Raw genomic sequence first — 26,796 nt, forward strand, 5'->3', positions numbered from 1 at the left:
CTTCTTGTACCTGAACGATGCCTTGAGCAGAGCTGATCGTACGCTCTTCCAGATATTGGCAAACTGATGCAAGGTGATATCCACTGCGGGAACAGAAGTTGCTGGAAGCGGTTGGAACTCAGGAACTTTAGGATGGAATCCAAAGTTAGTGAAGAATGGTGTTGAAGCAGATGAAGAATGATACTGGTTGTTATGACAGAACTCGGCCCAGGGAAGTAATTGAACCCAGTCATCTTGAGAGGAGGACACATAGATGCGGAGGAAGGCCTCCAAGTCCTGATTCACCCTCTCGGTTTGACCATTGGTCTGAGGATGGTAAGCCGTGGAAAACTTTAGCTTGACTTGGAGGACTTGACATAAACTTCGCCAGAATTTGGCTGTGAATTGAACTCCTCGATCTGAGATAATTTCTTCAGGAAGACCGTGGAGTCGGAAGATCTCTTGTATGAATACTTGAGCCAACTTGGAAGCTGACGGAAGACCGGTGAGAGGAATGAAGTGTGCCATCTTGGTGAACCGGTCAACTACCACCCAAATGGTATTGAACTTGTTGCACATGGGTAAGTCTGTAATGAAATCCATCGACAAGTGGGTCCATGGTCGACGGGGAACGGATAGTGGAACCAGTTGCCCCGCAGGCGACTGGCGGGATACTTTATGTTGGGCACACTTTGGGCAAGATGCAATAAACTCCAAGACGTCCTTTTTCAGAGTTGGCCACCAATAGGACCTAGAGATAAACTCCAGGGTTTTTTGGATACCTGTATGTCCGGCAAAACGGGAAGCATGGGCCCAATGCATGAGCTTCTTCCTTAGCATCGGCTTCACAAAACTTTTCCCTGATGGGGGCGTAGAGTCCATCCCTACCGTGGAGAATGCCAACGGATTTATAATAGGATGCTTGTCTGAAGACTCTGACTCATTTTCTTGCTCCCATGAGCGGGAAAGGGCATCGGCCTTGCGATTCTGAGAGCCCGGACAGAACTGGAGTTTAAAGTCGAACCTGGAAAAGAAAAGTGCCCATCTGGCCTGACGAGGGTTGAGACATTGTGCGCCCTTCAGGTATAAAAGGTTCTTGTGGTCTGTAAGTATGGTGATTAAATGAGAAGCTCCCTCCAACAGATACCTCCACTCTTCTAGAGCGAGCTTGATGGCTAGCAACTCCTGGTCGCCAATGGCATAGTTGCGCTCAGCTGGGGAGAACTTCCGGGAGAAGAAACTGCAAGGATGTAAATGGCCATCTTTAGCCCTCTGAGATAACACCGCTCCTACTCCAACGGAGGAGGCATCCACCTCTAGGAAGAAAGGAGAATCGATGTCAGGCTGTTTCAGGACAGGCGCAGAGATGAACCTCTGTTTTAAAAGATGAAAAGCTTGCATGGCTTCTTCAGACCACTTGGACGGGTTAGCACCCTTCTTGGTGAAAGCAGTAATAGGCGCCACAATGGTGGAAAAGTCTCGTATAAACTTTCGGTAATAATTGGCGAACCCTAAGAACCTCTGGACCCCTTTGAGGGTTAAGGGTACCGGCCAATTCTGAATTGCTTGTAGTTTCTCAGGATCCATCTCTAGTCCGGAACCGGACACAATGTACCCTAGAAACGGAATGGACTTGACTTCAAAGACGCATTTTTCTAATTTGCAATAGAGATGATTGACACGGAGACGGGACAGAACCTCTTTAACCCAAAAACGATGTTCCTCTAAATCGTTGGCAAAAATGAGGATATCGTCTAGATAGACCACGACATGACGGTATAGAATGTCTCTGAAAATCTCATTGACAAAATGCTGGAAGACAGCTGGAGCATTGCTCAATCCGAAGGGCATGACGAGGTACTCATAATGTCCGTCACGGGTGTTAAAGGCGGTCTTCCACTCGTCACCCTCACGGATCCGGATGAGATTGTATGCACCTCGCAAGTCCAGCTTTGTAAAGATGGTAGCTCCGCTAACTCTGTCAAAGAGCTCAGTAATCAGGGGTAAAGGATAACGGTTCTTGATGGTAATGTCGTTCAAACCTCTGTAGTCGATGCACGGCCGCAGACCACCATCTTTCTTTTTTACAAAAAAGAAGCTTGCGCCGGCTGGGGAAGAAGAAGGTCGAATGAACCCCTTTGCTAGGTTCTCTTTAATGTATTCCTCCATAGAATGCGTCTCAGGCAGAGACAACGGATAAGTTCGGCCTCGAGGTGGAACCTTCCCTGGAACGAGATCAATCGGGCAGTCCCATTCTCTATGAGGAGGAAGGATATCAGCAGAAGCTTTACTGAACACATCCGTGAAATCTTGATATGGAGGAGGTGGAACATCAGACGACCTGGGGGAGGAAGAACAGACAGGCAATACTTTTAACAAACATGTCTCTGCACAGGAGGAACCCCATGCCAGGATTTGCGTAGTCGTCCAATCAATTGTAGGATTGTGAAGACGGAGCCATGGAAGGCCCAGGACCACAGGATGTGTGGCTCTTGGAATCACTAAAAGTGAAATAAGTTCGGAATGAAGAACTCCCACTCTCAGACGAACTGGTAGAGTCCTTAGAGCAATAACAGTATCAAAAATTTTACTGCCATCCACGGCAGTTAAGGAAAAGGAGGAAGGAAGTCTCTCGGTGGGTAGGGACCACCGTTTAACATAGGCTTCAGTAATAAAGTTCCCAGCTGCTCCGGAATCAAGGAGAGCAATGACGTTCCGATAACGTTGAGCAACTTGAAGCGAGACTGGGAGATTACAATCATGAGGAGATGGAGAGGAGATCATTACTCCTAGCCGGCCCTCTCCTGGGCGAGCTAGGGTTTGGAGTTTTCCCGGACGTTCGGGACAGGCATTGATGGTGTGAGACGGAGCTGCACAGTAAAGACAAAGAGACTCAGAGAGACGTCTTCGGCGCTCAGCAGGAGTTAAACGGGAACGGCCAATTTGCATGGGCTCATCTTTAGATGGTGACAGTTGACGAGGAGGAGGAGCAGAAGATTTTGGAGCAGATGATCTTCCACGCTCAGTTGCTCTCTCTCTGAAACGTAAATCAACTTTCGTGCAGAGTGAGATTAGCTCATCTAACTTAGAAGGTAAGTCTCTGGTAGCTAACTCATCTTTAATAAGCTCAGATAAGCCATGCCAGAATGCAGCATACAGGGCCTCGTCGTTCCATGCCAGTTCGGATGCCAGGATCTGGAACTGTATCAGATATTGTCCTACAGTACGTGACCCCTGGCGTAAACGGAGAATCTCGGATGAAGCTGAGGTTACCCGGCCTGGCTCGTCGAAGATGCGCCTGAATGTTGACACGAATGCAGTGTAAGAAGATAGCAGGGTGTCGGACCTCTCCCATAACGGTGATGCCCAGTCAAGGGCGGAGCCACTGAGAAGAGAGATGATGTAGGCAATTTTTGTACGGTCACTGGGAAAATTGCCAGGTTGTAGCTCAAACTGAATCTCACACTGGTTGAGAAATCCCCTGCAGAATCTTGGAGATCCGTCAAATTTTGCTGGCGTTGGAAGATGAAGACGTGGAGCAGAAATGGGTAAGGTGGGTGGGGTTATAGCTGGAGTCACTGTGGTTGACGCACCAGATGCGCCTGATCCACGGAGAGTTGTCTGAATCCCATCCAGCCGAGTAGAGAGATCCTGGAGACAGCGGATGATGTGGCCCTGTGCAGCCTCCTGATGTTCTAGTCGGGCTGCCAGTTCTTGCATCGGCCTGGCCGCTTGATCCTGGTCTCCGGCTGGATTCATTAGGTCAGTGCTTACTGTCACAACTGAGGGCCTGAGCTGACGGGAGGCAGCCTCAGTTGTAGGGGCTGAGATGTACCGGAACCTGGGAGGTTGTATCAGACCCCTGGACATGTAAGTAACATGAATAATAACTGCCCGAAGGCGTGACCACGACAACTTGGATAAAAGTCAATGATGTTTATTATGACAACTCCGCAACACAGCAGCAGTAAAAGAAAACGTAAAAGTCAGCAAATAATAAATACAGTTCCTGGGTACTACAGGATGGCAGGAGCCACAGGGCACTGGTAGTGTGAGATAGTTCTTATGATCTTCTAGATGGAAAGTCCTTACCAGGCCCGACTGTAGCAATGGAGATAACCCAGGATTGTGCCAGCTGATGTTCCAGGAAAAGCTGGGTTGCTGAAGGTAAAACAGCTGCTGTGGATACTGGCTGGAACCAGACTGTTGTTAGCACGGAGTGGATACTGGCTGGAACCAGTTAAATAATAAATGAACTTGGGAGCGATGAAATATGAACTGAAATGTAGAACTTGAGAGCGGAGAAATAATAATACCGGTGGAGAGTGGTAAAGTGTAGAAAGGACACCGGCCCTTTAAGGGAAGCTGTACTCTGCTGGAAGCTGAGCTGGAAGCAGGTAATGTTGTAGCTGGAAATAGATGAATCCACAATGGATTGGAGAGTCAGGCTACACCGCAGGTGGAATGCTGGTGCGGGTCTCTATGGTGGAAGTCTTGAGACAGGAGCTGGAACCTGGAAGACAATCACAGGAGAGAGACAAACAGGAACTAGGTTTGACAACCAAAGCACTGACGCCTTCCTTGCTCAGGCACAGTGTATTTATACCTGCAGCAAGGAAGGGATTGGCTAGGCAATTATGCAGATTAACAATACTGACAACAGATTGGAGGAAATGATCAGCTGACAGAATCCAAGATGGCTGCGCCCATGCAGACACTTGGAGGGAAGTTTGGTTTGTAATCCATGTGGTAATGAAAACAGTAATGGCGGCGCCGGCCACTGGAGACAGGAGACGCCAGGCTGACAAGTGCACATCCAACCACGCGGACACAGCGGAGGCCGCGGCTGACGTAATCGCCACTCTGACACTCTGCATGCAGAAGCTCAGGGACGGCGGCGGAGGCCGCGGGAGACGCCATGCCAGATGTAATAAGGCGTTACTGTGACAGCGTCTCAGAGAGACAGGAGAGGATGCAGGAATGTGAACATTAGGATAACAGATGGGATCCGGTCCTGGAGCGCTGAGCCAGCCTTAGGAGGCATCTGATGGGTAAGAAATGGCGTCCAGATACCCGGATCGTGACAGCACCCCCCCCTTTAGGAGTGGCCCCAGGACACTTCTTTGGCTTTTGAGGAAACTTGGAATGGAATCTCCGGACCAAGGCAGGAGCATGGACATCAGAGGCATTGGTCCATGAACGTTCCTCAGGACCATAACCCTTCCAGTCAATAAGATATTGTAGTTGACCGTAACGGTGACGTGAGTCCAGGATCTTGGCCACTTCATACTCAACGCCTCGTTGAGTTTGGACTTTCGGAGTTGGAGGAAGTGACGAATGAAACCGATTCAAGATCAGCGGTTTCAACAGGGAAACATGGAATGTCCTGGGTATTTTTAAGAAGGGAGGCAACTGGAGTCTGTAAGCAACAGGATTGATGACTTGTTCAATCTTGAAAGGACCGATATAGCGAGGTGCAAACTTCATACTGGGAACTCTTAACCTCAAATTCTTCGTGGATAACCATACCCGATCACCCACCTTGAGAGCAGGAACTGCTCGACGCTTCTTATCCGCAAACTTCTTGTACCTGAACCTCTACTAACTTTGGCCTCACAAATGGAGAAGATGCCTTCACAATCATTGTCAGATCTGTGGAAAAATAATTCCACACCTAAGAGGTGGCTTTTTTGGTGTTATGCCCAGGCATCACAATGGCTTTCTTTTTATAATGGGTAAGAACTGCAGTCACTAGTGGCTAACTTACTTACACACACACAACATCATCAACATCCTCAGTTTCAGATAGTAGTAATATATAAACATATCACCCTCATCCTGTTCCACTTTCACACATAAATCCTCAATTTCTATTATGCCCTCATCACCACCTTTACCTGTACTGCTCCCATCATGTGCAGATAGTGCAGAAATGGTGGAAGGAGGATAAAGAGGCTTCTCTATGAGGACAGTGTGAGAAATGTCAGACTCACACATAGCTACTGTGGACCTCAGGAATGTGTGATGGTTCTGAACACAGTTTGTTCTATTGCTTTATTTGTTTTAATTTATTTTACACCTCTTCTAGACTCTTGACACCTCTTCTGAGTGAAAAGTTCTTGTTTCGTCATGAAAAGCAGAAAATGATGCTTCATTAACGGGTAGTATTCAGTTTGCCGGCGGCCGGGCTCCCGACGACCAGCATACCGCCGACGGAATCCCGACCACCGGCATACCGACAGCTTTTCTCCCTCTTGGTGGTCCACGCCCCCCTGGAGGGAGAATAGATAGCGTGGTGCGTGTAGCATGCCACCGTGCCCACAAGGGGCTCATTTGCGCTCGCCCAGCTGTCGGTATGCCGGCGGTCAGGACTCCGGTGCTGGTATGCTGGTCGCCGGGAGCCTTACCGCTGGCATAACATACTATGCCCCTCATTAACAATTGCAGAACCACCACTTAGAAATAAAGGCAGAGTCTTTCCTTGCCACTTTGTGTGGTGAATGACATTTTGCCAATTTTATGTTTATCTGCAGCTAACTTTCTTTTTGATGTTTTTCTCTTTACCACTACAAAATTATATTGCTTCTTTGGTTTTACATGCCCTGACTTAAGCTCTCTATGCACTTGGGCATCAGCCCTAGTAGATGACGGTGACGGACTTGTATTGTCATGACTGTTGGCATCAGCTGCACTAGTATGTGCTTCCTGCTCTCATCTCTGTTGTTCTTCCTCCATATCTAGCCACACAAACACAAAGTGGGGTACAGCACACACCACAATTTGTACAAAAAATGTACCACAAACAGTGTGACAATACGTGTATGACTCAGAAATAGTAATCAAACACTGCGGTTTAATGTCACCAACAGTGTCGTACAATACATGTATGAGATGAGTACAAAAAATATATTACTGTGGTACCACCTTCACCCACAGTGTTGCACAATACGTGTATGAGATCAGTATGAAGATATATTACTGTGGTACCACCTTAACTCACAGTGTTGCACAATACGTGTATGAATCAGGAATAGTAATCAAACACTGCGGTTCAATTTCTCCAACAGTGTCACACAATATGACATAAGTATGAAATAATAATATAGTACAGACTGACCAGCAGTGTCACAGTAATTATGAAAATAAAATAAGAATTGCATAGTACACTGGGTTACAGGGGGACAGGTAGGTCTCAGGGCATGCTGGGAGGGATCTGATTGCATGCCTCACACAGCACGATTCGGAAAGGAGCCCATAGGCTTCTTTAGGGTAATGCCAGCAAAAGCTCATAGCGGCCAGGGCTTAGTACATTTGAAAAATCTGTAAAAAACCCCAACATGTTTGTTTTGACCACATTTTTGTTTTTGTACATCCCGCCCAATGAATAATCCCCAATAGACTACAACAAAGCAGTGTTTCTACAGGACAAATCATTATAAAATGGAGATGCCTGATATTCAATACATTAGAAAGAATAGCTCAGCAGAACATATACTGAATTTTCTTTTTATCATGATCATGTTAAACCACAACCGTGAACTGATCTATAAATATTTATCTTAGATTTATCATCCAATATATATATATGACTACACTAAAGGTCATAGTGTCTGTAACTTACTGACATCATATTAACCAAAACTTCAAATATATGTGGATACAGCTGGTCTTTGTAATAAGCTTTTGTAAGCCACATATATCTAGCTTATTGCAATCATTCTCTGTTTTATGTTTACTTAAAGCTTTTGCTTTGCTTCAAGTAGCAGGACAAATTTTAATGAAATGTTATAAAAGTCTTTAAGTTTTGTCCTAGCAACTACATTGTTTTATTCTTATTATGTAGTAGATGTCTGAAAATTCTGGCCAGTGTGTATGAGACAACAGGTTACATATGGCTACATTTGCCACAAAAAAATGAGGGACTCTGGGGGTTATTCAGAGTTGGTAGCACTGGTAAAATCACATGCTGGGGATGCCAAGCACAGGGTAAGGCAGCCCAGCATGTGTAGCGCAACCCAGCGATGTGATCTCAGTTCAATTACGATTGCATCACAAAACCCTGTAAATAGAGGTCGACTCATGAATACGCAGCCAGGCTGTGTATCCAGGTGCACATCTGCCATGTTTCCTATCATAGGAGAGGCAGACGATGTCATCCGGCAGCCCCAAAAAATGGCCTTGACACGCCTGCTATTCCCGCATTACTCCCAACCGATGCTGCCCCGACCTCCCGCTGCCTGTAAATCACTATGTGATTGCATCCTTCTGGGTTACAATCGCATAGTGAATATCTGTGCATGTGCAATGTGGCCACAGCACCTGCTCAGATGGCCGAAAAATGGCGATTTGCAATTTTCTTACTATTGCGTCCATCTCTGAATAGCCCCCTATGTGCATTGCTATTGAATTGTGTAGTAATATTTGCTGTACACATAAAAGTGGCATGACGTTATGCAGTTTAAGGCAAGCTGCTATTTAAAAAAAAATCAATAATATAGAAAATATATTGTTGTATAATTTGTTATGCTGTTCTGTGCACATTACCTACCCCAGTATGCTCTGTACCTCAGAGGTTATGCGTAAAAGCAGTCCTGTCTCCACACAGTGTGACCTGAACTACCAGTTAATGAAGTAAAAAGTAAATACATTTTATAATTTGTTTGTACTGTTCTGTGCACTCAACCTACCCTGGGACACACTGTACTCCAGTGTGAGTGCATAAAAGCGGTCTGACTCCACACAGTGTGAGCTGAGCCGCCAGTAAAAAAATAAAATATAAGAAAAATGTTGTATAATTTGTTTGTACTGTTCTGTTCACTCTACCTACCCCAGTAGGCTCTGTACCCCAGTGTGCGTGTGTAAAATTGACTGACTCCACACAGTGTGAGCTGAGCTGCCAGTTAAAAATAAACATACAGTATATATTGTTGTATAATTTGTTTGTACTGTTCTGTGCACTCTACCTACCCCAGTTCGCTCTGTACACCAGTGTGCTATGTTCACTTCACATATGCCCTCTGATCCATGCAGTGTGAGTGGAGCACCCAGTTAAAGAATAAATATCAATCAGTTTAGAGAAGAGCAGGAGCAGCAACCAAACACTATCGCTGCAGCTGTGGCAACCAGTCATAATGATGATATTAGTAATTCAACGTCATCTAAAGATCCAATGCTCAAGGGCCTAAAGGGTTTAAGTCAGGGCATCTGAAATAATATATATATATATATATATATATATATTACAGGGTAAAGACAAAAACACCTCTATTAAAGGGAAAGTTTAGTGCAGAAAAACAAAATTGGCAACATGCCATTCACCACATGCAATGGCAAGGAAAGGCTTATTTATTTATGAGTGGTTCTGAAACTGTCAGTGAGGCATTTTCTTCTGCCTCTCATGATGATGCAAGACCTTTCACTCAGAGTCTAGAAGAGTGTCAAAAAATTAAAACCATTAAGGCAAAAGAACAAACTGTGTGTTCAGAACAGTCACACAACCCTGAGTAATACTAGGGATGTCCATGTTAGCTATGTGTGAGTCTGACATTTCTCACACTGTCCTCATAAAGAAACCTCTTTCGCCTTCTAAGCAGGTAGTCCTTCCAAAAAATAGTTTTGTGGGGTCTAAAGAAACCAAGCACTTCAACCACAAAAGTCACAGTTCCTGTCATTGAAGAGCTTGGTTTTGTGAAACTGTGCATGTCCTTTTTAATATCCAACATAAAGGTGTGTGGGAGGACACAAGGACAATTCCATCTTGCACCACTGTTCATTTCTACCACATCTGTGTGGCAATGTGTCTTACAGTAGATGTGCTATAAATTAGCATGTGTTTGTGCCGATCTTCTGTCGCTTAGAAACCAGCCAGCTCGCTGCAGCCTTTCTCCTAAACTGGATAAAAATGATATTGTAAGCTATGAGCTGGTTAAAATTGACTGGAAATGTTTGGAAAGTAATGTTATTAAGGCTAATAATACCGTAGGAGCAAAAAAGGGCCATCTTATGTGGTTCTAGCTTTTCTTGTCATTAAAACAAAAAACAAACCAAAACCAGTCACGGCATTTAGGCAAAACCAAAACCGGACAACAAATTAGAACCAAAACCAGCAAAAATGGTCAGGAGCACATACTTGCCCTGGTGCCCTCCAGGTTAAAGTTATTACACACATCCAGTATACATCAGGTGGCACTCACGGGTCTCACAGACATGGCTGACAACCACTCTGGGAGTTCCTGTTTGACATTTCAGTCGATATCAAAGGGCCACCACCGACCACACACATTGCAGACCCAGGTCGCAGCACCCTGCGAGGTAACATCAGACGCTGGTGACATGGCTGGGGTCACCACATCAACTGGATCGGACACAGTGATTAATGACACCATGTAAACTAATATAACAAAGCATATGTTCAAATCAAAAAAAGGAGAAAAAAAGAGAAAAACAGATTGTCTCTAAAAGTCATCTTTGATGACATTTTATGTACATAAACAAGGATGTGCCATGGGCTCACATGTAGCGCCATCCCTTGTTAATGTGTACATGTTTTTTACAGAAGCTTCTGTTCTTGGACAATCGGAAGCTTAATAGCTATATGCTATTATTTCTACGATACATAGATGATATTTTAGTGTTATGGTCCAGCACTATGGAACAATTCACTTCAGCCATGCAAGCCATTAATCAAAAACATGAATATATCAAATTTAAATATAGTTAATGGAAAGCATCCATTATTTGGATGTTAACATCTCCTGGACAGGATCAGGATTCCAGACTTAAATTTACTATAAACCTACTAATTGCAACAACCTTTTACACACAGCTAGCCATTATCTGATATTCCACAAAAAGGGTCTCCCTTACTCTCAATTTTTAAGAGTGAGGAGAATAACCAATAACTCAGAACGAGGTGAGGTAGAAACTGACAACATACTGTATAAAGAAATTTGCCCAGAGAGGAAATGCTATGAGGGATTCACTATCTGCCAAGAAAAAAGCATTCTCATATAATGTAACATGTAATGAAAAATAAACCATCAATCCAGTGAAACACAACACAATGGTGTTTGTCAACATGTTCACCACGGCTAGCAATATTATAAGTACCACTAGAAAGAATCTTTGGCCCATCATTAACACCAATGCAAATATTAAACCCTTAAAGCACTCAAGGGTCATGCTTGCCCATAAGAGAGGGAAGAACCATAAGGACTTGCTGGTCCAAAATGATATATGATATAGCGGATTCCAGCCCTAGGAGCTTTGTGGAATGTACCACTTGTGGATACCTTAAAATGGGACCTTATATTACACACCCCTATTCTAAAAAGAAAATACCAATAGCAAGTTCGTGGTAAACGCTATTCGCTACCCATGCAGCATCGTCTACATTGGCAAGACCACCTGCACCCTTAAAGTTAGGATGACACAACATAGCACAGCGATAAGGCAGGCCCTGGAGGGCAAGGAAATTGAGCAGCTAGTTGCTAGACATTTTGGTGAACAGTGTCACCCATTGGCAGCATTATGGCAGCATTATCTTTAAAATAATAAATCATGTCCCTGCCTCAAAACGTGGTGGAAACAGAGAAAAAACTTCTCCAACTGGAGGCACACTGGATTCATCGTGTGAACACAGTGGCCCCCTTTGGATTAAATGAACAACTATCCTTGTCTTGTTTTCTATGACACTGTTTCTTATGAGACAGTACCTCTTGGGTGGTCCTGTGGAGTGTGTTAACTATATACTACACTTACAGAGTCCATCTTTTACTCAGTTAATTTTTGCATCTTTTTCAATTTTAGATTTATTTTGTTATTTTTTATGTTTATTTTTTTATGTTTATTATTTTTGTGCTTTTCATTTATCAAGTGTCATTTTGCTTGTATGGTCATGACATATACACAAGTTATGTTTTTTGATAACTATGGGGGTCATTCCGAGTTGATCGTAGCTGTGATAAATTTAGCACAGCTACGATCATTTACACTGACATGCGGGGGGACGCCCTGCACAGGGCTAGCCCGCCCCGCATGTCAGTGCCGGCCCCCCTGAAGAAGTGCAAAGGCATCGCACAGTGGTGATGCCTTTGCACTTCAGGAGTAGCTCCCGGCCAGCACAGCTTTAGCGTGCTGGCCGGGAGCTACTCTTCGCTCCCCTGTCCGCAGCGGCTACATGTGATGTCACGTAGCCGCTGCGGCCTGCCCCCCATTCGGTCCGGCCACGCCTGCGTTGGCCGGACCAAACCCACGAAACGGCGGCCAAACGCCTCCGTTCCGCTCCCTCCCGCCCAGCGATCGCATCCATTCTACGGCCTTCGGCTGTCTGGCATGTGCCGGCGCATGCGCAGTAGAGACCCGTTCGCTCTGCTGCAATAAACAGCAGCGAGGGAACGGGTCAGAATGACCCCCTATATACCCAATGGATGGCAGGTGTTGTGGGTTTCCGTGAGTTGCATTAACATTATTTCTTTTGCAGTGGTACAGCTTCATTGACCCTAATGCTGCTTTGATATTAATTAGTTGACACTGAATTATTATGTATTTTTTTATTATCATTATTATTATTATTAGCCTGATTACGAGTTGATCGCACGAAGCTGCTTTTTGTAGACTGTGCGATCAACTATACTCCGCTTGTGCAGCCCTGCTATGGGAACAAAATTTGTGCAGTTTCTAAGTAGGTCTAGACATACCAGCTTCAACGTTTTCAGCATGTTCGGTCCTGGCTCTGACGTCAAACACCCGCCCTGGACACGCCTGCATTTCTTCAAACACATCTGCTTTTTTCTTACCACTCCAAGAAAACGGCTCTGAACACTCTGTTGCCGCCCAGGAATGCCCACCCCTGTCAATCTTCAAGCGATCGCCACTGCGATCACTTTCTTCATTCCCTTCGTCGTTGCCCGGCGCCGCCCGGCGCCGGGCAATGACACGCGTGCGCATTACGGCCCCCGTACATGCTCAGTAGTGACCCGGTCGCAGCTGTGCAAGCGAAGGCACGCTGCGTTCGGGTTGTAATGATCCCCTATGTTTCTCTTTCTCTATCCTTGTTATCTTTTGGGTGGTTGTTCAATACTATGGGGGTTATTCAGACATGAACGTAGATGGCTGCATACACAGCTAGATCTGCGTTGATCTCTGCATGCTGAGGGCTTCCCAGCACAGCACAAGGCCATCCAGCATTTGTCGGGGCCCGCCTCCCGATGTGTTCACAATCTAATTGAAACACTTGGATCTAAGATTGACCCCTGGCGTCCCAGGCGGTAAGCGGGCATTTTTTTTCTGGACGCAACCACCCCCCGAAAACAGTCCCAGCCCACCCCTGTTTTCGCCAGCACCACCCCCGCAATGCCAAAACTTCGCCACCACAATGGCCTCACCTGTCAAATACATTGCGGACAGTGCTGCGGGCCTCTATTGTGGCCGGGTCTGAATACCCTTATAACCTTTTGTGTCTCTTAAAGACAGTCTGCTTTTCTCCTTTTTCTCCATTTTTTGATTTGAACACTTATTTTGTTATATTGGTTATTTTGTTATATTGGTTTACATGGTGTCATTATTCACTGTGTCCAGTCTGACGTCACCGCGCAGGGTGCTGCAACCTGGGTTTGCAATGTGTAGCGGATCGTGTCCCTTTTGATGTCGCTGTGATGTCACTGCAGGGTGCCAGGACAGCACCTGTGGCATTGGGTCAGACCGATGACGTCAGTGGCGGGAGTGCCAGGGCATTGGATGGAAGTAGGTGGATGTCTCTTGGTCTCTGTTAAATAAGGTGTGTATATTAGATATTGGTTTGCATTGTTTGTTCTTAGAAAAAAATCGGCTAAGCTTTATTTTTATTGGAGCAACTACTCTGAAATGACAAGACCAATTTTGATGGTTCAAGTGTAATTCAAAAGGTTATGTGATCTACTGTACATGTGCAATAAAGTTGCAGAGTTTTGATAAGTGGGCAGGTTGTTGAGGAAAGTCATACATTTTTCCCACAGAAAAAGCCCTAGCAATGGCACCCTTTAAACCTACTAGTTATGCCCATAGGCAGGCACATGGGGTGTGCCTGGTGCTCACAGGCACCCCCTAATGCCCGGCACCCATAGGCGTGCACACGGGGGGGGGAGGGGGTGCATGGTGTGCACAGACACCCCCTAATTCCCAGCACACCTCATATACCTTTTGCGGCAAGTGATCGCTGAGTGTGCCCGCTTGCCCTCTACGCCCGCCCCCTACGCCTGGTCAGCTGGCCTGGCAACAGGAAGGCAGACGTACTGCTGCAGGAGCAGTACAGGATGCAGCACCTGTTACCGGCACCTGCAGGTGAACAGGACTGCCGGGAAGGGAAGGAGGGGGGCGAAAGAGAGGAGGGAGAAGTTTTCTATGCAGTAGCCGGGAGCGGGGAGTGATCAGTCAGTGGCGAGCGCACACACAAGTAATATATAAGAAAGGTGGAATACAGGACGCTCATAGGTGCGCGCAGCTAATTATATTGGGGGCAGGGTCGTAACTAGGTGTGTGCCAGTGGTGCCTTGCCCACAGCGCATATGCACTGTAGGCGCACCATCTGGAAGCACCACCCGCACAGCCGCTCAATAAGAATGAATCTGCAGGAGGCGCCCCACGCACTGCAGCACCGTACTAGTGAAGAAACTGGAAATAAACTACAGCTTCAGCAGCCCTTGCTGCTGGGAGCGCTGCTGGGAGCTGTAGTTTATTTCCTGTTTCATCACAGTTAGAGAGAGTGGGTCCGGCCGTGTGATGCAGACCCCACGCTGTTGCCGGCCCGACACTGCAGGAGAGAAGACACAGAGAGACAGCCCTCGCTGCTGGGAGATGAGCTCTCAGGCTGTCAGGGGGCGGAGCCAAGCTCGGGCAGAAGGAAGATACAGAGGGGGTCATTCCGAGTTGTTCGCTAGCTGAAATTGCTCGCTGTGCAGCGATGATGCAAAAAAAGACACTTCTGCGCATGCGTATGTGGCGCAATGCGCACGCGCGACATACTTTCACAACGGCCGATATATTTTTACACAAGGTCTAGCGAAGCTTTTCAGTCGCACTGCTGGGCGCAGAGTGATTGACATGAAGTGGGCGTTTCTGGGTGTCAACTGACCTTTTTCAGGGAGTGTTCAAAAAAACGCAGGCGTGGCTGGGAGAACGCAGGGCGTGTTTGTGATGCCAAATCCGGAACTGAACAGTCTGAAGTGATCGCAAGCTAGGAGTAGGTCTAGAGCTACTCTAAACCTGCACAATTTTTTTTAGTAGTCGCTCTGCGATCCTTTCGTTCGCACTTCTGCTAAGCTAAACTACACTCCCAGAGGGCGGCGGCTTAGCGTTTGCACGACTGCTAAAAACTGCTACTCCTGAGGAGCAGAGGTGACAGGAAGTATGTAAGTCTGTCACTCTCTTCCTCATATCCCTCTGTATAGCTCTCTCCTTCATCTCTACCTCTGTATAACTCTCTCCCCTCTTATCATTCTTATCTCTCCTTCTGTATAAAACTCTCCCCATCTTATCTCTCCCCCTGTATAACACTCTCCCCATCTTATCTTTCTCCTGCATAACACTTTCCCCTACCTTATCTCTCTCCTGTATAACACTCTCCCCACCTTATCTCTCTCCTGTATAACTCTCCCCTACCTTATCTCTTCCCCTGTACTATAACCCTCTCCCTTACCTTATCTCTCCCCCTGTATAACACTCTCCCCTACCTTATCTCTCTCCTGTATAACCCTCCCCCCTATCTTATCTCTCCCTCTGTATAAAACTCTCCCCTACCTTATCTCTCCCTCTGTATAAAACTCTCCGCTACCTTATCTCTCTCCTGTATAACACTCTCCCCTACCTTATCTCTCCCCTGTATAACCCTCTCTGCTACCTTATCTCTCCCCTGTATATCACTCTTCCCTACCTTATCTCTCTCCTGTATAACACTCTCCCCTACCTTATCTCCCCCCCTGTATAACCTTCTCCCCTACCTTATCTCTCCACCTGTATAACACTCTCCCCTACCTTATCTCTCTCCAGTATAACACTCTCCCCACATTTTCTCTCCCCCTGTATAACCCTCTCTGCTACCTTATCTCTCCCCCTGTATAACACTCTCCCCTACCTTATCTCTCTCCTGTATAACACTCTCCCCTACCTTATCTCTCCTCCTGTATAACCCTCTCCCGTACCTTATCTCTCCCCATGTATAACACTCTCCACTACCTTATCTTTCTCCTGTACAACACTCTCCCCTACCTTATCTCTCTCCGGTATAACACTCTCTTCTACCTTATCTCTCCCCCTGTATAACCCTCTCCCCTACCTTATCTCTTCCAATGTATAACACTCTCCACTACCTTATCTTTCTCCTGTATAACACTCTCCCCTACCTTATCTCTCTCCTGTATAACACTCTATTCTACCTTATCTCTCCCTCTGTATAACCCTCTCCCCTACCTTATATCTGCCCCTGTATAACACTCTCCCCTACCTTATCTCTCCCCCTGTATAACACTCTCACCTACCTAATCTCTCTCCTGTATAACACTCTCCCCTATCTTATCTCTCTCCTGTATAGCACTCTCCCCTACCTTATCTCTCTTCCTGTATAACCCTCTCCCCTACCTTATCTCTCCCCCTGTATAACACTCTCACCTACCTAATCTCTCTCCTGTATAACACTCTAACCTACCTAATCTCTCCCCTGTATAACAATCTCCCCTACCGTATCGCTCTCCTGTATAACACTCTCCCCTACCTTATCTCTCCCCCTGTATAACCCTCTGCCCTACCTTATTTCTCCTCCTGTATAACACTCTCACCTACCTAATCGCTCTCCTGTATAACACTCTCACCTACCTAATCTCTCTCCTATATAACACTCTCCCCTACCTTATCTCTCTCCTGTATAACACTCTCCCCTACCTTATCTCTCCCCCTGTATAACCCTCTGCCCTACCTTATCTCTCCCCCTGTATAACACTCTCCCCTACCTTATCTCTCTCCTGTATAACACTCTCCCCTACCTTATCTCTCCCCCTGTATAACCCTCTGCCCTACCTTATCTCTCCCCCTGTATAACACTCTCCCCTACCTTATCTCTCCCCCTGTATAACACTCCCCTACCTTATCTCTCCCCTGTGTAACACTCCCCCTACCTTATCTCCCCCCGCCCGTGTAACACTCTCCCCTACCTTATCTCTCCCCCTGTACAACACTCTCACCTACCTAATCTCTCCCCCTGTGTAACACTCCCCCATCTTATCTCTCCCCCTGTATAACACCCTCTCCTTCCTCCTAGCTCTCTCTGTATAACACCCTCTCCTTCCTTCTCTCTACCTCTTTATAATACCCTCTCCTTCCTCCTCGCTCCATCTGTATAACTCTCTTTTTCCGTGTATTTCCCTCTGTGTAACACCCTCTCCTTCCTCCTCGCTTCCTCCGTATAACACTCTTCTTCCTTGTATATCTCTCTGTAAGTATAACACTCCTTCCTCTTCTCTTCCTCTGTATAGCACTCTCTCCTTCCTCTTCTCTTCCTCTGTATAGCACTCTCTCCTTCCTCTTTTCTCCCTCTGTGTAACACTTTCTCCTTCCTCTTCTCTCCCTCTGTATAACACCCACTCCTTCCTCTTCTCTCCCTCTGTATAACATTCACTCCTTCCTCTTCTCTCCCTCTGTATAACACTCTCTCCTTCCTCTTCTCTCCCTCTGTATAACACTCTCTCCTTCCTCTTCTCTCCCTCTGTATAACACTCTTCTTCCTCCTCGCACCATCTGTGTAACTCTTGTTCCTCGTATCTCCCTCTGTATAACACTCTCTCCTTCCTCTTCTCTCCCTCTGTATAACACTCTCTCCTTCCTCTTATCTCCCTCTGTATAACACTCTCTCCTTCCTCTTCTCTCCCTCTGTATAACACTCACTCCTTCCTCTTCTCTCCCTCTGTATAACACTCTCTCCTTCCTCTTCTCTCCCTCTGTATAACACTCTCTCCTTCCTCTTCTCTCCCTCTGTATAACACTCTTCTTCCTCCTCGCACCATCTGTATAACTCTTGTTCCTCGTATCTCCCTCTGTATAACACTCTCTCCTTCCTCTTCTCTCCCTCTGTATTACACCCTTTACTTCCTCCTCGCTTCCTCTGAATAACACTGTTCTTCCTTGTATATCTCTCTGTATAACACTCTCTTCTTCCTCTTCTCTCCCTTTGTATAACAGTCTCTTCTTTCTCTCCTCTTCTCTCCCTCTGTATAACATTCTCTTCTTCCTCCTCTCTCACTCTGTATAACACTCTCCCCTTCCTCTGCACTCCCTCCGTATAACACTCTTTTCCTCATCTCTCCATCTGTATAACACCCGCTCCTTCCTCCTCTCTCACTCTGTGTAACACAATCTCCTTACTCCGCGCTCCCTCTGTATAACACTCTCTTCCTCATCTCTCCCTCTGTATAACACCCTCTTCTTCCTCCTCGCTCCCTCTGTATAACAGCGCCATGATGACATGGGGGTTTGAGGAGAAGGCATTCCAACTCACAGTGCAGCAGCAGCCCAGCGAGTCCAGAGTCAGACCTCCAGTGACCTTTTCCCCACCTGCCGTCAGTCACAGCTTGGGGTGGTAAGTGATGTTTAAAACAAGAATGTTATTTTATATTTCTCTGACGTCCTAGTGGATGCTGGGACTCCGTCAGGACCATGGGGAATAGCGGCTCCGCAGGAGACAGGGCACAAAAGTAAAAGCTTTAGGATCAGGTGGTGTGCACTGGCTCCTCCCCCTATGACCCTCCTCCAAGCCTCAGTTAGGTTTTTGTGCCCGTCCGAGCAGGGTGCAATCTAGGTGGCTCTCATAAAGAGCTGCTTAGAGTAAAAGTTTTGATAGGTTTCTTATTTTCAGTGAGTCCTGCTGGCAACAGGCTCACTGCAACGAGGGACCTAGGGGAGAAGAAGTGAACTCACCTGCGTGCAGGATGGATTTGCTTCTTAGGCTACTGGACACTAGCTCCAGAGAGATGATCACAGGTACAGCCTGGATGGGTCACCGAAGCCGCGCCGCCGACCCCCTTGCAGATGCCGAAGTAAGAAGAGGTCCAAAAAACCGGGGGCTGAAGGCTTTTCAGTCTTCATGAGGTAGCGCACAGCACTGCAGCTGTGCGCCATTGCTCTCAGCACACTTCACACCAACGGTCACTGAGGGTGCAGGGCGCTGGGGGGGGGCGCCCTGGGCAGCAATGTTAATACCTTTTCTGGCTAAAAAGAATACATCACATATAGTCCCTGAGGCTATATGGATGTATTTCACCCCTGCCAGGTCTCAGAAACACCGGGAGAAGAGCCCGCCGGAATAGGGGGCGGGGCCTATCTCCTCAGCACACAGCGCCATTTTCCCTCACAGAACTGCTGGTGGGAAGGCTCCCAGGCTCTCCCCTGCACTGCACTACAGAAACAGGGTTAAAACAGAGAGGGGGGGGGCACTTATTTGGCGATATGTTTATATATTAAGATGCTATAAGGGAAAACACTTATATAAAGGTTGTCCCTGTATAATTATAGCGTTTTGGTGTGTGCTGGCAAACTCTCCCTCTGTCTCCCCAAAGGGCTAGTGGGGTCCTGTCCTCTATCAGAGCATTCCCTGTGTGTGTGCTGTGTGTCGGTACGTGTGTGTCGACATGTATGAGGACGATGTTGGTGAGGAGGCGGAGCAATTGCCTGTAATGGTGATGTCACTCTCTAGGGAGTCGACACCGGAATGGATGGCTTATTTATGGAATTACGTGATAATGTCAACACGCTTCAAGGTCGGTTGACGACATGAGACGGCCGGCAAACAAATTAGTACCTGTCCAGGCGTCTCAAACACCGTCAGGGACTTTAAAACGCCCATTTACCTCAGTCGGTCGACATAGACACAGACACGGACACTGACTCCAGTGTCGACGGTGAAGAAACAAACGTATTTTCCTTTAGGGCCACACGTTACATGTTAAGGGCAATGAAGGAGGTGTTACATATTTCTGATACTATAAGTACCACAAAAAAGGGGTATTATGTGGGTGTGAAAAAACTACATGTAGTTTTTCCTGAATCAGATAAATTAAATGAAGTGTGTGATGATGCGTGGGTTTCCCCCGATAGAAAATTATTGGCGGTATACCCTTTCCCGCCAGAAGTTAGGGCGCGTTGGGAAACACCCCTTAGGGTGGATAAGGCGCTCACACGCTTATCAAAACAAGTGGCGTTACCATCTCCAGATACGGCCGCCCTCAAGGAGCCAGCTGATAGGAGGCTGGAAAATATCCTAAAAAGTATATACACACATACTGGTGTTATACTGCGACCAGCTATCGCCTCAGCCTGGATGTGCAGCGCTGGGGTGGCTTGGTCGGATTCCCTGACTGAAAATATTGATACCCTTGACAGGGACAGTATTTTATTGACTATAGAGCACAGAGAGATATTTGCACTCTGGCATCAAGAGTAAGTGCGATGTCCATATCTGCCAGAAGATGTTTATGGACACGACAGTGGTCAGGTGATGCAGATTCCAAACGGCACATGGAAGTATTGCCGTATAAAGGGGAGGAGTTATTTGGGGTCGGTCCATCGGACCTGGTGGCCACGGCAACAGCTGGAAAATCCACCTTTTTTACCCTAAGTCACATCTCAGCAGAAAAAGACACCGTCTTTTCAGCCTCAGTCCTTTCGTCCCCATAAGGGCAAGCGGGCAAACCGCTTCTGCCAAGTCCTCAGCATGACGCTGGGGCCGTACAGGACCCCTGGATCCTACAAGTAGTATCCCAGGGGTACAGATTGGAAATTCGAGACGTCTCCCCCTCGCAGGTTCCTGAAGTCTGCTTTACCAACGTCTCCCTCCGACAGGGAGGCAGTATTGGAAACAATTCACAAGCTGTATTCCCAGCAGGTGATAATCAAAGTACTCCTCCTACAACAAGGAAAGGGGTATTATTCCACACTATATTGTGGTACTGAAGCCAGACGGCTCGGTGAGACCTATTCTAAATCTGAAATATTTGAACACTTACATACAAAGGTTCAAATCAAGATGGAGTCACTCAGAGCAGTGATAGCGAACCAGGAAGAAGGGGACTATATGGTGTCCCGGGACATCAGGGATGCTTCCTCCATGTCCCAATTTGCCTTTCTCACCAAGGGTACCTCAGGTTCGTGGTACAGAACTGTCACTATCAGTTTCAGACGATGCCGGTTGGATTGTCCACGGCACCCCGGGTCTTTACCAAGGTAATGGCCGAAATGATGATTCTTCTTCAAAGAAAATGGACGATATCCTGATAAGGGCAAGGTCCAGAGAACAGTTGGAGGTCGGAGTAGCACTATCTCAAGTAGTTCTACGACAGCATGGGTGGATTCTAAATATTCCAAAACCGCAGCTGTTTCCGACGACAATTTGCTGTTCCTAGGGATGATTCTGGACACAGTCCAGAAAAGGGTGTTTCTCCCGGAGAAGAAACCAAGGGAGTTATCCGAGATAGTCAGGAACCTCCTAAAACCAGGAAAAGTGTCAGTGCATCATTGCACAAGGGTCCTGGGAAAAATGGTGGCTTCTTACGAAGCGATTCCATTCGGCAGATTTCACGCAAGAACTTTTCAGTGGGATCTGCTGGAAAAATGGTCCGGATCGCATCTTCAGATGCATCAGCGGATAACCCTGTCTCCAAGGACAAGGGTGTTTCTTCTGCGGTGGCTGCAGAGTGCTCATCTACTAAAGGGCCGCAGATTCGGCATTCAGGACTGGGTCCTGGTGACCACGGATGCCAGCCGGAGAGGCTGGGGAGCAGTCACACTGGGAAAAAATTTCCAGGGAATGTGATCGAGTCTGGAGACTTCTCTCCACATAAAACAATGCTCTAAGCTTAGCAAGACCTCTGCTTCAAGGTCAGCCGGTATTGATCCAGTGGGACAACATCACGGCAGTCGCCCACGTAAACAGACAGGGCGGCACAAGAAGCAGGAGGGAAATGGCAGAAACTGCAAAGATTCTTCGCTGGGCGGAAAATCATGGGATAGCACTGTCAGCAGTGTTCATTGCGGGAGTGGACAACTGGGAAGCAGACTTCCTCAGCAGGCACGACCTCCACCCGGGAGAGTGGGGACTTCATCGGGAAGTCTTCCACATGATTGTGAACCGTTGGGAAAGACCAAAGGTGGACATGATGGCGTCCCGCCTGAACAAAAAACTGGACAGGTATTGCGCCAGGTCAAGAGACCCTCAGGCAATAGCTGTGGACGTTCTGGTAACACAGTGGGTGTACCAGTCGGTGTATGGGTTCCCTCCTCTGCTTCTCATACCCAAGGTACTGAGAATTATAAGACGTAGAGGAGTAAGAACTATACTCGTGGCTCCGGATTGGCCAAGAAGGACTTGGTACCCGGAACTTCAAGAAATGCTCACAGAGGACTCATGGCCTCTGCCGCTAAGAAGGGACTTGCTTCAGCAAGTACCATGTCTGTTCCAAGACTTAGCGCGGCTGCGTTTGACGGCATGGCGGTGGAACGCCGGATCCTAAGGGAAATAGGCATTCCGGAAGAGGTCATTCCTACCCTGGTCAAAACCTGGAAGGAGATGACCGCACAACATTATCACCACATGTGGCGAAAATATGTTGCGTGGTGTGAGGCCAGGAAGGCCCCACGAAGAAATTTCAACTCGGTCGATTCCTGCATTTCCTGCAAACAGGAGTGTCTATGGGCCTCAAATTGGGGTCCATTAAGGTTCAAATTTCGGCCCTGTCAATTTTCTTCCAGAAAGAATTGGCTTCACTTCCTGAAGTCCAAAAGTTTGGCAAGGGAGTACTGCATATACAACCCCCTTTTGTGCCTCCAGTGGCACTGTGGGATCTCAACGTAGTTCTGGGATTCCTCAAATCACATTTTAAACTGCTCAAATCTGTGGATTTGAAATATCTCACATGAAAAGTGACCATGCGGTTGGCCCTGGTCTCGGCCAGGCGAGTGTCAGAATTGGTGGCTTTGTCTCACAAAAGCCCATATCTGATTGTCCATTCGGACAGGGCAGAGCTGCGGACTCGTCCCCAGTTTCTCCCTAAGGTGGTGTCAGCGTTTCCCCTGAACCAGTTTATTGTGGTACCTGCGGCTATTAGGGTCTTGGAGGACTCCAAGTTGCTAGATGTTGTCAGGGCCCTGAAAATATAGGTTTCCAGGACGGCTGGAGTCAGGAAAACTGACTTGCTGTTATCCTGTATGCACCCAACAAACTGGGTGCTCTTGCTTCTAAGCAGACGATTGCTAGTTGGATGTGTAGTACAATTCAGCTTGCACATTCTGTGGCAGGCCTGCCACAGCCAAAATATGTAAATGCCCATTTCACAAGGAAGGTGGGCTCATCTTGGGCGGCTGCCCGAGGGGGTCTCGGCTTTACAACTTTGCCGAGCTGCTACTTGGTCAGGAGCAAACACGTTTGCAAAATTCTACAAATTTGATACCCTGGCTGAGGAGGACCTGGAGTTCTCTCATTCGGTGCTGCAGAGTCATCCACACTCTCCCGCCCGTTTGGGAGCTTTGGTATAATCCCCATGGTCCTGACGGAGTCCCAGCATCCACTAGGACGTCAGAGAAAATAAGAATTTACTTACCGATAATTCTATTTCTCGTAGTCCGTAGTGGATGCTGGGCGCCCATCCCAAGTGCGGATTGTCTGCAATACTTGTACATAGTTATTGTTACAAAAATCGGGTTATTATTGTTGTGAGCCATCTTTTCAGAGGCTCCGCTGTTATCATGCTGTTAACTGGGTTCAGATCACAGGTTGTACAGTGTGATTGGTGTGGCTGGTATGAGTCTTACCCGGGATTCAAAATCCTTCCTTATTGTGTACGCTCGTCCGGGCACAGTATCCTAACTGAGGCTTGGAGGAGGGTCATAGGGGGAGGAGCCAGTGCACACCACCTGATCCTAAAGCTTTTACTTTTGTGCCCTGTCTCCTGCGGAGCCGCTATTCCCCATGGTCCTGACGGAGTCCCAGCATCCACTACGGACTACGAGAAATAGAATTATCGGTAAGTAAATTCTTATTTTCTCTAACTGGCGTAATGTGTAAAAGGGGGTGCTACCTTGCGTAATGTGTAAAAGGGGGCTCCACCTGGTGCAATGTGTAAAATAGAGCTTTATCTGGCGTAATGTGTGTCTGGGGCTCTACCTAGATGGTAAGTATCACTCTCTCTCTCTCTCTCGCTCTCTCTCTTTCTCTTTCTTTCTCTCTCTCTCTCTTTCTCTCTCTCTCTCTCTCTTCTGCCACAATGTGTAAAAAGGGGGACTGGCTGCCGTAATGTTTATAAAGGGGACGCTGGCTGCCGTAATGTGTAAAAAGGGGGGCGCTGTCTGCCGTAATGTGTAAAAAGGGGAAGCTGTCTGCCGTAATGTGTAAAAATGGGAACGCTGTCTGCCGTAATGTGTAATAAGAGGACGCTATCTGCCGTAATGTGTAAAAAGGGGGATGCTGTCTGCCGTAATGTGTTAAAAGGGGGACACTGACTTCCATAATGTGTAAAAAGGGGGACTGTCTGCCGTAAAGTGTAAAAAGGGGACGCTGTCTGCCGTAATGTGTAAAAAGGGGGACGCTGTCTGCCACAATGTGTAAAAAGGGGCTCTACCCGGTGTAGTGGTGGTACTGTGCAGCGTAATTTGAATAATCGAGACTACTGTGCACTGTATTATTTTGTGGCCACGCACCTTCCCCATGAAGCCACGCCCCTATATATTTTCACTTCCCCTGTCTTGCATAGGGGAGGGGGGGGCAGGCACCAATGCCGTTTCTTGCACACAACGCTAAAATGCCTAGTTACGGCACAGAAGCAGACATATCAAGGTCTCTTTGTCTTCTTATCAAGAAGATGGAGGCTCATTTGAAAAGTATAACAAATTTTAATAAAAAATCTTATAAAAGAATTACAAAAATTAATGAATAAAACATTGATTGCCCGAAAGCACCGCCCGTGTTGGGGATTGGGAGGACCAATATTCAGTCTACATGAACCGGCACCTATAGGCTAAATACAGTAAAAAAACGATGGCCGTACCTTTCTCCCAAAAACTAGCGGTGTGTTATCCAACATGCAATGGTCCTCATCCAACGCGTTTCGAGTTTGCCACTCTTTATCAAGGCCTTGATAAAGAGTGGCAAACTCGAAACGCGTTGGCTGAGGACCATTGTCTTTTTGTAATTCTTTTATAAGATTTTTTATTAAAATGTGTTATACTTTTCAAATGAGCCTCCATCTTCTTGATAAGAAGACAAAGATACCTTGATGTGACTGGAGTATATTAGAACATCTGTGAGTACTGGTACACCCTTCTGTACTTTAAAAATACCTTTATATGAGGATATTACACCTAACCAGTGTAAGTTTGGTACGCACTGTAGGAATCAACTTCGTGCACTGTTCTTTTGTACTTTATTGGGACATGGTCTTGTCTTAAAAGATACCTTGATAAGTCTGCTATCAATTCTTACTGTGTAAGTTGAGGTACGCGTTCCCCCCATGTGAATATCCTATCGGAATAAGTGTGGCTCCTCAGTCTTCTGAAAAGAAACCTTTATGGGCTTCATTATATCTTTTATTATGTAAGCTAGGTACATCTATTAAGATAAACTACATATAGGAATAAACAGATAAAAGTAATTCATCTGTAATTTTGGTTCAATACATAATCTACAATCATTGCAATCCTTATTTTTCATGCATCGTCTGAAATTCTATGGAGGAATATTATTAAGAATATAAAGGGGAAAGAAGAGATACCATAAAGTCAACACACCCCGTTATCTAGATAAGTATCAATATTTTCTCTCACTCTCAGCACCAACCCTCTTTTTCCACTCCACCACTTTTCTGTATTCTCTCTGGATCTTCTGGGATAGATCCAAGTTAAAAGCGGGAGGCAGCAGAGATTTTGAACAGGAGCGCCGACGAATTTCCCAAAAAATCCTTTTTGCAATTCTTTATGTACATGTTCGCAGCTGAAGGCAGATACATTCCTCGAAAACAGTCATGAAGCACCTGTGTTTTTGCTGCCACTTCCATGTTAACTCTCCCAAATGGTCTATTCCTGTCAATAATTTTGTGTATAAAATGTCATCTTTCTGCGTATAAAATGCCAGTGTGAGTGCAATCACAAAAGTGTGGGCAGTATGATCACAGCACATGCGCAGTCTGCTGGTAATTGCTCCGTGAGTTAGGCCCATAGTTGGTTTTACTTTTAATAGTCATAGCGAATGTTGTTGACACCAACATTGGACCAATTGGACATGTAATAATATGGCCACCTAATGCTGAGCCATGCCTTCTTATGTCAGCAATAGATATATTTCTATGATGGACTAATCACAACTGCTAATGTAACCTTTACAATGTCTACTAAAATAACAGCAGCTGAAACCAATCCGCAAGAAAGCAACTAATCATATTCTATGGCAAAATAGAATTATTGCCATCTCTGGAAATGAATATTCAGAGGCAAAATTGAGTTAGCACCATGTCTGTAAATGAGACAGAACTCATGCAATATTAAATTATAATAAAAACAGAAATTTGCTAAGGCAATCTGGTGTCAGCACATTTCCTGTGAGTTTATGTTGCTTTTTGACAGAGCTTTTTCTTTGCTTTGTTGCACTGCTGGAAAAAACATGAACTATTAAGTGGCTGGTGAATGTTCATCAGGTACATTTCATACTGAAAAACTTATTTAGTAAGTCATACTGTAAATATCACTTTCTTATTATATCAATAGTGTGATTTCGATACATTTTAAACTGATAATTTAAAATTAATTAATGTGGTG

General features: G+C 46.3%; 1 protein-coding gene across 1 annotated transcript in view; it reads left to right on the plus strand.

Moving 5' to 3' along the window:
- TMEM207 (transmembrane protein 207) overlaps positions 1–26,796 on the plus strand; it is a 44,529-nt gene that overhangs the window by 8,993 nt on the left and 8,740 nt on the right. Inside the window, exon 2 of the mRNA XM_063919635.1 lies at positions 18,455–18,580. Coding sequence (XP_063775705.1) covers positions 18,459–18,580 — 122 coding nt within the window. The 5' untranslated portion in view covers positions 18,455–18,458. The remainder of the gene's footprint in view (positions 1–18,454; positions 18,581–26,796) is intronic.

Source organism: Pseudophryne corroboree, chromosome 4 (genome assembly GCF_028390025.1).
Source record: "Pseudophryne corroboree isolate aPseCor3 chromosome 4, aPseCor3.hap2, whole genome shotgun sequence".
In the NCBI taxonomy this organism is placed as follows: domain Eukaryota; kingdom Metazoa; phylum Chordata; class Amphibia; order Anura; family Myobatrachidae; genus Pseudophryne; species Pseudophryne corroboree.